Source organism: Hypomesus transpacificus, chromosome 16, assembly GCF_021917145.1.
Source record: "Hypomesus transpacificus isolate Combined female chromosome 16, fHypTra1, whole genome shotgun sequence".
Lineage (NCBI taxonomy): Eukaryota > Metazoa > Chordata > Actinopteri > Osmeriformes > Osmeridae > Hypomesus > Hypomesus transpacificus.
The window spans coordinates 6,022,408-6,036,947 of record NC_061075.1 but is presented as its reverse complement, the minus strand read 5'-3'; the positions used below and the strand labels follow the sequence as shown (position 1 = coordinate 6,036,947).

At 40.7% G+C, this 14,540-nt stretch overlaps 2 protein-coding genes across 2 annotated transcripts in view; one reads left to right on the top strand and one right to left on the bottom strand.

Moving 5' to 3' along the window:
* The window catches only part of ppat (phosphoribosyl pyrophosphate amidotransferase), a 36,079-nt gene extending 32,946 nt beyond the window's left edge, over nucleotides 1–3,133 (bottom strand). Inside the window, exon 1 of the mRNA XM_047036772.1 lies at nucleotides 2,669–3,133. Coding sequence (XP_046892728.1) covers nucleotides 2,669–2,796 — 128 coding nt within the window. The 5' untranslated portion in view covers nucleotides 2,797–3,133. The remainder of the gene's footprint in view (nucleotides 1–2,668) is intronic.
* A 48-nt stretch (nucleotides 3,134–3,181) lies between these two features.
* paics (phosphoribosylaminoimidazole carboxylase, phosphoribosylaminoimidazole succinocarboxamide synthetase) lies at nucleotides 3,182–14,223 on the top strand. Its single transcript, XM_047036773.1, has 9 exons — nucleotides 3,182–3,402; nucleotides 3,523–3,720; nucleotides 4,205–4,383; nucleotides 4,649–4,828; nucleotides 7,000–7,113; nucleotides 7,194–7,277; nucleotides 8,675–8,855; nucleotides 8,927–9,085; nucleotides 13,899–14,223. The coding sequence occupies exons 1-9, from the start codon at nucleotides 3,387–3,389 to the stop codon at nucleotides 14,063–14,065; spliced, it is 1,278 nt and encodes a 425-aa protein (XP_046892729.1). The 5' UTR covers nucleotides 3,182–3,386; the 3' UTR covers nucleotides 14,066–14,223.
* The last annotated feature ends 317 nt before the right edge of the window (nucleotides 14,224–14,540 follow it).

The following is a 14,540-nucleotide window of genomic DNA, read 5'->3' as shown; positions in this document are numbered from 1 at the left end:
ATAACTAAACCTGAGGTATGCAAGTTAGTAAATCAGTGGTGTACATGTGTGTGAGTGTCTCATGATAGCGAGCAGTGTTGAAAGGTGTATTAACAAAAGTCAAAAGGTTGCCACAACTCAAAACAAAAGTGTGCTGCGGACAAAAGGAAGGGTCGTCTCTCTCTTCTGATGTCCTCTTAAAGGGGAGGAAACCACCGGGCCCAGGTGTAGCAACTTGACGACTGAGGACGCCGTCACCCCCCCCCCCCCCCCCCCCCCCCCCCCCCCCCAGAAGACAAAAACACAGGGTGTCACCGAAACCAAACCCGGCCCAATCAGCAGCCCCCAGCGCCTGTACGTGATTGTACGTCGTTAAAGCTCGGTTGATACGTTAAAGCCTCAGTTTGATATATCCCGGCATGACCTCACTCTCAGTTAGTAAGTAGTTAGCCTTCATCGTAGATCAAGAATACTAGCAACGCCACCAGTGTAATTTTACAACAATAATTTTACAGCACATTTTACAACTTGAACAACAAATCGAATTGGTTACCTGCAGAATGGGTCCTCAAATATATAATTAATTAGCATCAGCATGAATGTGGTCCGCTTAGACTCCACATCGAAAATTCCATCAGACCAACGCAAATGTGCATCAACGTCAAACAAAAACCGCAAAACAAAAAAAGGTTTAACTACAATTCTAAATATCGCAAGAATGCTATTTATATGATGGCTTTTATACAATATAACAACCAGACATTTAATTGACACGTGTAATACAAAAATATAGTATAAAAGTAAACCGCGGTTGAAACGGTATAGCCAAATCTCTCCCGGTAGACACATTTCTACCGTCGCACGGTATATACCGTCATACCGCCCAGCCCTACTGTGATGTCACCGTGGATTAACTCCATATCCATAGTAGAGATGAAAAGATGATTAGTGAATATGCTTGCATTGAGATCGATGACCTGATCAAGCAGAAACGATTCTCACCCATGTTGGAGATATGTCATTGACAGTTTAGTGCTCCAACTTACAGGTAATGGTATACACTTCAAAGTTGGAGTCCGATATTAACAAGTCATTCTCCCTGCCATTAAATACATCTGTTTTCCAGTCGGGGACCAGCAAACTCAAGCGTCTCCAGAATGACAAGGCTTTTCAAAACAGTTTATTCTAATGCCAAAAAATAGTTGTTCTGGCTTTGAACTCCAAAGTCCGCCACTTGCGACTACATTCTAAGAACATTTTTGTAGCTATAGTGTGTATTCATGTTAGTACGCCAAATGTTGCAGTTTTCGTAAAAATACAGAAATTACTACATGTTCTGTGTCATCACAGATGTTGAACTCATCACGTTAAGTGGGCTTTGTTCTTGCAGGGAGGGGGCCATAACCATTTCCCATGCACCACTGTATCAAGTGGAGGGAAAGCAATGATTGAACATATGGAGGATACAGATCACTCAAGCTATCCACAGACATGTAAGCCAACTATGCAGCAACAACTGAAATGTAGGCTTATAGCAAACACCTTTAGTCTAAGCCAAACCAGTACCCTAAAAGTTGTCTCTGAATAGCATCTCTAAAAATAATGGTAAAAATATTACAAATAAACTTGTGGAGCACAAAGAGGTGAAAGATAAGAAATGGGGTTTTATAATAATGTGTTTTTAGCGATTGTTGTTCGTCTATGAGAATAAATATGAGAAAAGTATGGAAGGGAGCATAAGGAAGAGGAAAACATTGGGAAGCATGGATGAAGGTTAGACATTCTCCATCTTCTATTGATTACTTTACCAGCATGTCACAAGAGCAAGAACAATCTTCACAAGATAAGTGGACTTACGATGGATGGTGTAATTCAGTCGTGTGACTACAGGTCTCCTAACTAATCAAATTTGGGTAGTCATGAAACTGCAGTTAGACCAGTATAAATTAATTACAATGTTAATAGTAAAGAATGTACGAGAGGTAGCGTTACCAAAACTGCTGACAAATGTTAAAAGGCACAATGCAACAATTCAAGACTGGACTTCAGAAAAAAAAATTGTGATTGACCACAATAATCTACTATGAACTCAAGAACTAGAGAACAATGTGTCCCTTCTGATTAACTTCCTCTAGAATTCTAAAAACCTCATCTAGAATTTTGTTTTCAGATACCACGAGACATGGTCGTTGTAGGCTACAACGATGCCGAAAAAATCTAACAGAGAGAAAGGGTCAATAAATATACTACCGATTTAAAATATAAATTCCGTCTGCTCAATAGCAGCGACAGCCCTAGCACTACACCCACAGCAGGAGATAAAAGCGCTACCCCTCGTTTTTAGACAACACTGACGTAGGCTACTCCAAATGTGTGTAGAATTATACAAAATGCTTGCAACGCATATTGGTCAAATATCCTAAATTCACGGCGGTATGCCTACTTATGTATTGATCAATTAATAGTTTTGGGCTACACATTACAAGTTTTATGTCCAACTCCAAGTTAACCCCGGTTGGTGGGCTAATGGTAGTCTGTACAACCTGCTTGTTCGGTTTTCGTACCCGGATAATAAATTGTCCCACCCATCACGAGTTTGATGGGAATATGATGAATGTTGTCTGTAAGCATGCATTTGTTTTCCTAACTGATCAATGTAAAACACAGGCAACTGGTTAATTAACCTTACCTGTGCTGTAGAGCTACAAGTCCCAAAGTTAAGACTTGGGCAACCTCCAGTTGTGTTGGCCACTCTCCAGCTGCCACACAACCGAAAACTCCGCATTCTTCTCCGATGCCCGACTCTTCAAACTCCATTTGATTTCAGGCTGGTAGTCAGCGTGTTGAGTGTTCTACAGTCCACGTGCAACTGAGAATATTCTGTCACAATCTATGATTACTAGCTACAGGGCTACATCAAATGACTAATTCAAAATGGTATCGGCAGGCTGATAGATTACCATCCGTAATAAATGGATTAGTAAAATCGATTAGTTAGGGGACTACGAGATCTAAATAGTTAAATTTCTGTCTTTCTGTGATCGAGTGAACTATTTTGTACTTCACACTAAGGCAGGGTTCAACCGACTATTTTGTGCGCGCTAGTGGAGGAATGTCGTCTTCCAAATTTGTTGTAATAAACTTTTCCTAAAAATGGGCGGCACTGGGTTGACCTTATTGGTTCTATCTGAATCCACGGAGTGGATGTAATTGGTTTCTTTTTACACGTGAGGATGGTTTGCGTTTGCATCATTGCTATTTCAACATTGGGGAGACAGCAAGTTGGTCGTAACTGTTAGGTTAAAGCACCCACTTCAAATATCAAGACAAGGCTTTAAGGTGTATAAACATCACGACCATATTAATTTAGTAATTTGTTCCTTTAGCACGACAGACTTTGTACAAAGATGGCGGCTGCATCAGGTATGTGAGCAACATGTCTTAGCCCCAAAGAATTCTGTATACATCTTAAAGCACGTGATAAGGTATTGTGCATGCTTCATCGCATAGCCAAGTGTGGGTAAAATGTATTATCTGCTACAGAGATAAAACTTGGACAGAAACTTAATGAGGGAAAGACCAAACAGATCTTCGAAATTGTGAACGAAACTGGTCACGTTCTGGTCCAGTCTAAAGATCAAATCACTGCTGGAAATGCCGCGAGGAAAGACCAATTGGATGGCAAGGCCGCGATTGCTAACAAAACTTCGACTTCTGTGTTCAATCTACTGCAGAATGCTGGTGAGTTACCAGACGACAAAAGTCACTTGGACATGCATTTGAATGACCGACTCGTTTAGTATATCAAAATGGTTTTATTGATTAAGTGATTGACAGTTTGATGCCCATGTAATGTTGCCTATGTTCAGTCCAGTTATGTTCTGAACAGCTAGTTATATCTACATGATTGACCTATAAGTCACATTAGTTTTCACCCCAAATTACTCCACATTTCGAAGTACATTTTATAAAGTGAGCTAAGTACGTCCCATGTGTCCTAAATCTAAATTGATTTTCTTGTGACCCAGTCATGCTTCTTTTAATTGATCCAGGCATGCTTACATTGAATACTCTCTAGCAGCCCATATTTAAATCTCTGCGTCAATAGACAAGGCTACTTTTGATTCCTAATTGAACATTCTACTAATGGAAGTTTGACAACTGTCAGATTAGGTCCTTGGAGTGAGTTTCTGATTTTGTTCTGTTTTATTATTTTGTGTGTCAGGCATCAAGACAGCCTTTTTGAGGCAGCACTCGGAGACTGCATTCATTGCAGCTCATTGTGAGATGATTCCCATAGAGTGGGTGTGTCGGAGATTAGCAACTGGATCATTCCTTAAGAGAAATCCTGGCGTGAAAGAAGGCTACCGGTTCTCCCCAGTTAAGATCGAAATGTTTTTTAAGGTGTGTTTCCTGCAGTAATATTAACATCTGGGGTGTCATGTTGGTTAAATTGGATATAGTTATTAGCACTCATCTACTTTGGGACTTTCTAATCAGCTTTATGCCAACAGGTGAAAACAATGTGGCACTAAATGAAAAATTGTCCGTCCTGCTATATCTACAAAACATGTAGATGCTTTGTGGTTCCAAATTATTTAATGGATTTCAATTTTAGAGAAATTGATTGTCTCCACATGCTGAATTTGTCACGTTTATTTTGGTACAGGATGATGCCAATAATGATCCTCAATGGTCTGAGGAGCAGCTTCTGGAGGCCCAGTTTTCTCTTGCAGGCCTTACCATAGATCGCTGTGAGGTGGACATCATGAACCATACCACTGTGACAATCTTTGAGATCCTGGAGAAGGCTTGGGCCACCCAGAATTGTACCTTGGTAGACATGAAGGTACAGTGTGCGTCAGTTCTCAAGTACTGTATTTATTCTGTTAAAAACCAGAGGTGTCTTAAGTAGAAATTTTGGGTGTCTATACTTAACTGAAGTAATTATTTTTGCAGCTGACTTTCTACTTCTACTCCTTACATTTTCACGCAATGATCTGTACCTTATATTCCTTACATAAAAAAAATAGCCTTGTTACTCCAATTTCAGTTCGGCTTGTTTTCAATGCGGCTTGTCATCGTAAAAAAAAAATACGCAAAAAATACCTAGCCATATAAATCGCGTCATCCGGATAGAGTGAATTAGTGGTTGGATGAGAAGTCTAAATGTATACCATTCCGACACCCTATTGGTTTGTATGCGATCCATCGCACCTGCACATTACACAAATCACGTCACACTCCAGCAAAGGAATAGCAGACGTATGTAGCCTACAAAGATGTCCGTGGCAGAGACTGAAGAGAACTCAAGCAAAATGTCCTAACCAAGCACCAGCGAGGAGGTTGGTAGCCAGGAAGACCAGCCAACCCTTTTACATCCCTGGTCGTACCTGGAAGAATTTTTCGAAATGGTTGGATGCAAAAACAACTCCTTTCGAATGCGCTGCAAGCTCTGCACACCCAAGTACCACGAGCTAATGACTTTCAAAAACTTGCCGTCTAATTTGAATAAAGGCTATTGATAACATGACTCTGAAGTTTGACTTTTTGCACCGTTACAATGCTTGATGCGCAACTGGTCATCATATCTTCCGCTCCATGAGACATGTAGTACACACATACATATGTATGTGTTCTTGAATGTATTAGCATTGTACTAAAATGCATTCATTTTCAATGGGCATAAACGGGTGCAGCTCAAATGTATCATTTTTCAATATGTCATTATGGCCTTTAGAATTATTTTGGGGGGGAGGTGGGTCGTGCATTATAGGCCCCTGTGGCGGGGCCTTAAGGCTAATTTATACTTCTGCGTTTTTACGGACACGCACATAGGGAACTCCCTCTCTGAGCCCCTCGCAGAGCTCTGCGTGCACCTCCTGATTTTCCTGACTGTCCGTCATTTTGGGGATACCCCTTGGCAGTGGTCGGTCCGTATTAAAAACTGCTTGAGGCGGGGGCGGGGTTGTCGTGACCAACAAGAAAACCGAATCCTTTGTCCGCCATTGTTGTAAGTTTTTACAACTCTTATTTCGGCTAAACAGTACATGTAAATCAGCATCTGAATTAAAATGGGACGAGAAATGGGCAATGTAGTTGCTGAAAATTTGCTAATTTTATTGATGAAACAGCTCATTTGTAAATTTGCTCCGACTTTTTGATAGCGCTGCACTGCGATGCTAGCTAGGTTATCTACTGTTCTGGCTGTGACTTGCTTTCAGCACGCAGAGCCGTCAGAGTAGTATATATTCAACCAATCCGTCCGACTCCGTGCGTGCTTCTGTCCGTAACGGAGTCGGAGAAGTATAAATCGGCCTTAAGGTTATGTCCTTAGGGCATTTTTTCCCCCTTACATGACTACTTTTACACTTAGTTGAAACCAGTACTTTTATACTTTTTACTTGAGTAAAACAATTTAGTTGATACTGCAAATACAGAAGTCTTTTTAAACCCTAGTATTTATACTTCTACTTGAGTAATGAATGTGAATACTTTTGACACCTCTGTTTAAAAACCAACGTATTCAACTATGTTTGTGGTGCGGCATTTATACAAGGGTGACTTATTTAATAAAAAGTAACATCAGGATAGCGCAAAGCAGTTTATTCATTACTACATCTGTCTGGTAACAGTGTGAGCTGTCAACTATATTTTAAGTCAGCAAAGCGTAAACTGCAAAAGTACAGGTTGATAAGTGGATGTTTCTAATTGATGTTGGCAAGGACACAGATGGTGATTTTGATATTTAGTGACTGTTTTGTACTTGTGTACTTATTTGTAGTAGCCGAGCAATACCATCAAATTATTTTTCATATAATATTAGTGTTTAACTCTTAGATTTAATGCAACATTTAATCACGGGTGGTCTAATCGAAGAAATACGGTTCTTCATTGCACTTCCTGCTTTTCATGAGCTTAAACCGTCTTTCTAGCATGTACTTGCGTTCCTAACAGAGGAATAGAAGGGAATAAGAGATACAAGTGGCAAATAGAAATTGTCCCCCTTTTTGTTCATAGATTGAGTTTGGTGTGAATGTGACTTCCAAAGAGATTGTAATTGCGGATGTGATTGATAACGACTCATGGAGACTGTGGCCAGCAGGAGATCGGAGCCAGCAGAAGGACAAGCAGGTGTGTGATGTTCACTCTTTTACACCCAATCTTCTTTCCAAATTGTCTATGCCTTTGTGAAACCGTTCTGTCTTCATTAGGTTTACCGAGACCTAAAAGAGGTTACCCCTGAGGCAATGCAGATGGTGAAGCAGAACTTTGAATGGGTCTCTGATAGACTCGAGGTACTTTCAACATGCATCCTACTTTTTCTATGTCTTTTTTGTGTTGCTCTTTTGCCTGAACTTTCCATCTGTACTTCTTAAATCAGAATGTAAAGCTAAAACTACAATGTATAGTATTTTTTTTGTAGATGGTTATCTGCAAATGAACAAACACACGGCAGTTATTTGCAAATGGTTTCCAATTAATCTGTAACACAGATCCTAACACACCTGTGCCTACTGAGGAATACTTAAGTCTTAAAGGTCCCATGACTGCTGTTTTTGGATGTTTTTAGATAGGCCGTTGTGTTCCTCTAATACTGTCTTAAGTTTCTTTCCTGAAATTCAGCCTTGATGCAGAATTACGCCACTAAGAGCAGTCCCACTGTCCCCCTGTTGCTTTAAATGCTAATGAGGAGGAGAGAGGCGTTACCATGCGCTCGTTTACAGGGGATGTATCGCAATGGCTCATAGCCCCGTTGCTGTAAGATGCCTCAAATTTGCCCATTCTCATCTGATCACCCTGGTTTGCAGAGGTGCACACTCATTTCAATGAGGGGAAAAGTGTATATCGCGTGTGCCATAACACCAACATCAGAACGGCCATCCAAATAACAAAGTGTACAACGCGCGTGTGTGTGTTCACACACATACTTGATGCTATCTATCTTTTACATTAGCGACAGTAACTGAGCTGTGCGCTAATCTTACAGCCACATTCTAAGGGTAGCAAGCTAGGTAACCATATACAGTAATGCAAATAAATGATATAAAGTTAGTTGACTTACTTGTCTGAGGTTTGTAGCTGGACCAAGCAGAGTTGGTACTGATCCAGAATTTAATTTCAGACGTTCAGCAAGGCCAGCTTTTCTATTGGTCAAGTTGAGGAAAGTTGTGGCTGACATGTTTGGTACAGACATACAACACTTTGGGAAGTTGTGTCGGCACATTTCCAGAGTGAACTAACTAAAAGAAGACAAGTTTTCATTTGTACATCCAAACACTGAGCAACTTATGCTTCGTTCGTTTGCAAGCCATGATGTCTCTCGAGGAAAAAACTATCGCACTCGCACGGTCGTAGCTCAGTTTCTCATGGGCGGGCCAGATTCTGTGGGCGGGCCAGATTCTCTGGGCGGGCAAAGCAGAGAAAGGGGAGGTAACCTTCCTCCTTATGCCGACATAAGGATGGGATTTTCAAAACCGAGCGTTTGAGCTTTCATTTTCACAAAGGCAGAGAAGAATACCCAGGGCTTGGTTTACACCTATCAACATTTCTAGCCACTGGGGGACCAAAGGCAGGTTAGGGGAACTCATATTAATGTTAAATAACTTCCTAAAGTGAAATGTTCATGTCATGGGAACTTTTAAGTCCAGTGTTGTTGTTGTTCATTATGGCCAAGTCCTGTCTGTGTTCCAAGTTACTAATGGAGCCCCAGGTGAGTGGACGTGTGGTGGTGCTAATGGGATCCACATCTGACCTGGCCCACTGCGAGAAAATCGGAAAGGCCTGTGGAGCCTATGGCATCCAGAGTATCCTACGAGTCACCTCTGCACACAAAGGACCAGAGGAGACACTCCGTATAAAAGCTGAATATGAAGGTGGGTTACACTTAATATTTTGTAATGTAACCTAACCATTGAATTTCTAAGTACATAAATGGGCCCCTTAGGTGATGCCGTGCCAACTGTGTTTGTGGCTGTGGCGGGCAGAAGCAATGGCCTGGGTCCTGTGGTGTCTGGAAACTCTGCTTATCCTGTCATCAACTGCCCACCAATCACTCCTGACTGGGGGGTACAAGACGTGTGGTCATCCCTCCGCATGCCAAGTGGTAAGCGTAGCCATGTTTGAGAATCATTAGTTTTGGTAGGTATTTTGGAAATTGATGTGATTATCGGTATTAAAAACTAATCAAACAGCTATCGTCTTTAAATTAACATCAGGCGCTTTTCATTCAATCCGCTTGTTCATTAACATAATGTAATGCATGATGACTTGCATCTGGGCTTAAGCACATTTCAGCCTCAAGGGGAGAAACTGCATTCTTGGATACCCAAGCTTCCAGTTGAGTTGTGGGTGTGTCATGCGTGATTTGCATGACGGTGCATGCCGGTTTTCCCTAGCCTACTTTTAGTGCGGATAGGGGTCAATGGTTCCCTAATGATTGCCAGATGGCGCTTCTTGCACACAGACGAGATTTAAGTTCGGAAACTGAAGTGGCCTTCGTCAATCTATCAATACTTCTTGTGTTGCTAAGTGGGTGACTTTCATTAGAGCGATGGTTGTCAAGTCTTTCAATCATTCAGCAAAATGTAATTTATTTTAAAGGATATCAGTCACACACGTTGAGGGTTGGACTGCAGTTGGTCTATAAATGTGTGGCCCGACATTATCAACAATATATTGTTGGCTGGCAATGTTGCGTTGTCCACAAAAGTATAAACACACAGGGACATAATTAACATTCAATGGTGTAATTAGATCCAGTTATCCTGGCAAAACGTTTATTGTTTGTCATTTGTGGTCAGGGCATGGTCCAAATAGATCAGTTGCAAGTGTAACTTATTTGGAAATTCTCACATTTCTTCTGAAATGTGTCCTTTTATTACCTAAACATTCAGCAGTAACGCATTGTGTGCAAATAATTTGCATTTGATAAATCAAGTTGGTGGCCTATCTACAACTAGGACAGATCAGACAGTGAACATTGTCAATTCAGAAGCAAACTTTACCCCTATTTCCCAACTCCATTCAGTAGGCTATCTTTCTAGCGCAGTTCCCATAGAAGTCAGATCAGCCTATAATGGCTGTTTTGTATGTAGCCCGAGTTTGTCTGTACATAATATCCCATCCCCCCCCCCCCCCCCCTCCCCCCATCACCAAGTAGTGAATCAGCAGATTTGGTCTTGAGTCAAGTATTCTTAAATATGTTTTACTAGTTTTGTCAACTTTCAAGCATGCCTTCTGCGTATTCGGCGTACATTTCTGTCTTGCAAGGAAGCAACATTTATTTATAGAGCACTTTGAAGTCCAAAGTGAACACAGTGCTGTACAGTAAAACAATAGATGAATACATAAAAGCCATAAATACAAAAACTCACATCTCATACAATACAAATACAAAAACAATAACACACCATTAGGGTAGGGGTGGGCGATATGGACAAAATGTATTACGGTTTGAGTCATTTTATATCACAGTTAAGGTATATATCACGGTACTGCATGTACTACAAGACGTTACTGGCTATTATTTAAAGGCAACGACAGTACAAGCGTTCCGATTGGCTGACGCGCAGTCATGCCATCCGCGTGGTGACCTACTCACAGAAAATGAGCGAAAGTGATCAGTCTTGAGTTTTACCATCCATATCTAACTTAAGTTTTGGCGTATCAACCTCGTTAAAGCTCGGTCGATATGTTAAAGCCTCAGTTTGATATTTCCTGGCATGACCTCACTGTTAGTAAGTAGTTAGCCTTCTCTAGTCATCCTAGATCAAGAATGCTAGCAACGCCACCAGTGTAATTTTACAACAATAATTTTACAGAACGAGATGTACAACTTGAACAACAAATCAAATTGGTTACCTGCAGAATGGGTCATCAAATTAAATAATTAATTAGCATCGGCATGACAGTGGTCCGCTTAGACAAAATACACTCCACATTGAAAATTCCGTCAGACCAACGCAAATGTGCTTCAAGGTCAAAAAGTAAATCATATAAAAGTTTAACTACAATTCTAAATATCGCAAGAATGCGATTTATTTGATGGCTTATGTACAATACAACAACCAGACATTTAATGACTTTAATTGAAATGTAAGTATACCGTGGTTGAATTGGTATAGCCAAATCTCTCCCGTTAGACACATTTCTACCATTGCACGGTATATACTGTCATACCGCCCAGTCCTAGACACCATACAAAGTCTTGCATTCATTTGAGCCTACATCCACAGACTAAATAGAACGAATGGGTTAATGTCGTGCATTGAATTGTGCACAGGACCTGGTAAACTGTGAATACACCCTTTTTAAGGCTGTTTGGAAGGTGCAACAGCCCTCCCCCCTTTCTAATGATCGATCGTGTTGTGAGTAAATGGATTTGGTCCCTCAAATTCCCTTGAATGTAGGCTATCGTCTACTCAAGGCAAGTTACCGTAACATTCCAAACATTCCTATTTACACAGCTCTTACACCACCTCAAGAATAGGCCTACATTTCATTTAGCATTCTAAGATGTTGTATAAAACTGATTTATTGTAACTCACAACTCATACCTCTTGATATTTCAGAAATTATCTATCTACTTTACAAAATATGCAGCTATTTCATTCTACAATTATTGTTGCCGCTAATGTCATAACATAAGAATTGTCCTTACCTGTCTACACACACATGGCTATTTAATGAAGCAAATGAGCTTTATAGAATTACATTAAATTGTCATAATTTTGCATAGGCTATACATGTATTGCTATACAACCTATTTAGGTTATAAGTCTGAATTATATACTTGTGCACAGGAGCCCTTGTAACATCTGCCGATAGAAAATAAATTGTATTTTAATTTATTGTAATTAGATTTAATTTGTTGCTATAATTAGGCTGCTAAAAATGGGTGCTGTATAAAATAGTAACTAGATAACAATTTCTCCATCACTATTAGGGCTGTCAGAATTGCTCAAATTACGTTCGAAAAAAATCCCCTTAAAAAACACATTCAAATATATTCGAATTTATGTTTGCGCTTTAAGTACGTCAAGTAAAACAAAACATAACTGCTTGTATACTGTAGGTAGGCCGAATGTACTTAAGTTTAAACATACTTGACAAATTACCTACACAAAAATAAGTAAATGAACTAATGGCCAAGACCGCAGACCTTGGCTTCTCGCTCGCACACACACACTCTTTCTTTCTATCTCTCCCGCACCGTTGCGCTCTCTGCGCATAGCGGTGTAAAATGAACGACAACAATAAACAAATGCTGAGTTTTGTGCAAGCAATTTAAGGTCGCGATTCTTGCCACAAATATGGCAGGCTTCATTCAGTGATTGAAACTAATATTATTTACATTAAAGTTTTACAGTATAGAACCGACATTGAACGCTGCGACCAAGCTTTGCTGTGGTAAAAATGGTGATGTAGCCTCAAGTTGCTAGTTGTTGAATGGTAAGCTAACTCCAGTTTACATAGTTTACACACTACTTAAGCTGTAGGCTCAAGAAGTTTACCGTCAACTGACCAAAATCCGAGATATTTCCACACTTCTCTTTTTAGATTTTTGAGGGTTACAATCACTTTCTCTGCTGCACTTTCTGCCATCTTCCACGCAAGTCAACTGTCAGCAGTGACGCTCAGACGCAAGCCCACCCGCAAAGCAGACAGACGCGCTGCGGTTTTTTATTTTTTACATTCTAAATATTTATTTTCACATTCGAAATTCGGTTTTTAACCACTATTCGAAAATATATTCGTTTATTCGTTGACAGCCCTAATCACTATTGGTGTCCTCAACATCCTTTCCAACATGAATTTGAAATCCTCATCGATCTTACTCTGTACTCTTGCGGCTTATGCATTTCTGGATGTTAGGACATATAGTTGACATGCATCATGGGATTTGAAACATTTCAAACTTTCAAATCCTGAATCCGCGGCTCCTTGCCCAATCCCGATTTTCATTGACTGTATCGCAACTCACCGCACTGCTGTTGGTGTGAAGGCATCAGAGCAAGTATCGCCACAAACTTGTGGTAAAGCTTGACCTGCCTGATAAATTACTGTTTTAAAGGTCCCATGACATGCTGCTATTTGGATGCTTTTATATAGGCCTTAGTGGTCCCCTTATACTTTATCTGAAGTCTCTTTTCCAAAATTCAGCCTTGGTGCAGAATTACAGCCACTACGAGCCAGTCCCACAAAGAGCTTTCCTTAGGACGTTCCATTTGTGTCTGTAGCTTTAAATACTTATGAGGAAGAGAGAGGCGGGGCAAGCTAGGTAACCATGTACAGTAAATCAACTAAATGATATAGCGTTAGTTGACTTACTTGTCCCAGGTTTGTAGCTGAGCCAAGGACAGTTGGTATTGATCCAGACTTTATTTTCAGACGTTTAGCAAGGCCAGCTCTGTATTGGCCCAAGTTGAGTAAACAGTCATCGGTGAAATGTTTGGCGGAGACATACAAAACTTTGGGAAGTTGTGTCGGTGCATTTCCAGAGAAAATAAAATGAACACACTGGTTCTTAAGAGGTTCAGATGAAGGAACTAAAAAAAGACTGGTGTTCATTTGTACATCCAAACACTGAGCAACTGCCATGCTTCGCTTGTTTGCAAGCCATGATGTCTCGGGGACAAACCAGTATCGCGCTCGCACGGTCGTAGCTCATTTTTTCTCATATTAATGTTTTAAAAACCTCAACGTGACATTTTCATGCTTTAAGAATGCATGTTATTGGCACTGGCAGTTGCAGTGCCAATAACCAGTCGCTGGGAAAAAAACTAAACATTTTACAGTGAGGTGAAGTAGCGTTTCATGTTATGCTGTTCTCCCACTTGTCCAGTGTCGCCATAGTTGAAGGATTTTGCACTGACTTACTCAACCCACAGGACAACAACACACTTTCTTTCTGACAGGTCTCGGCTGCTCCACAGTCCTGTCACCAGATGCTGCTGCTCAGTTTGCTGCCCAGATCTTTGGGCTGTCAAACCATTTGGTGTGGTCCAAACTGCGTGCCTCCATGCTCAACACCTGGGTGTCTCTGAAGCTGGCTGATAAGAAGCTGCAGGCATGCAGCGTTTAAGGCATCCTCCCATCCATGAGTGTTAACCTGAGCGTAGTAAAATGTCTGTCCATATTTCCTGTCCAATTAAATGTTATCATAATGGTACTAACAATTTGATTAAAACTAAAATCAATCAATTGAGTAAAAATGTATACAATAAAATGTACTTCAATCCCAGATGTTTTATTTTTTTTAGGCCATTTTAAAATTGTTTTTTTTGTGCTGTAAACATTTAACACCATGCCCACCACGTATTAACAAACCGTGTGTGTGTGTGTGTGTGGGGGGGGGGGGGGCGGGGTTGCCCCTCTTTTCAACAAATGTCAAATAACAGTTATGCTACTGACAGTCACAGGCACTCAAAGAATCAGGGTATCCGCCGATCTGTAAGTCTTAGGCCGAATCCCAATACTCCCCCTTACCCTTAGTTTTGTGCGTTCCCGTGACAGCTAGTGGTGTCCCAATACTCTTTTTGAGCTAGGGCTAAGACGAA

What these genes read in the sequence shown, in the direction of transcription:
- paics (XM_047036773.1), top strand. An exon ending in GTACCTTGGTAGACATGAAG is followed by an intron (nt 4,829 to 6,999) that starts GTACAGTGTGCG and finishes TTTTGTTCATAG; the next exon opens with ATTGAGTTTGGTGTGAATGT. An exon ending in TATAAAAGCTGAATATGAAG is followed by an intron (nt 8,856 to 8,926) that starts GTGGGTTACACT and finishes TGGGCCCCTTAG; the next exon opens with GTGATGCCGTGCCAACTGTG.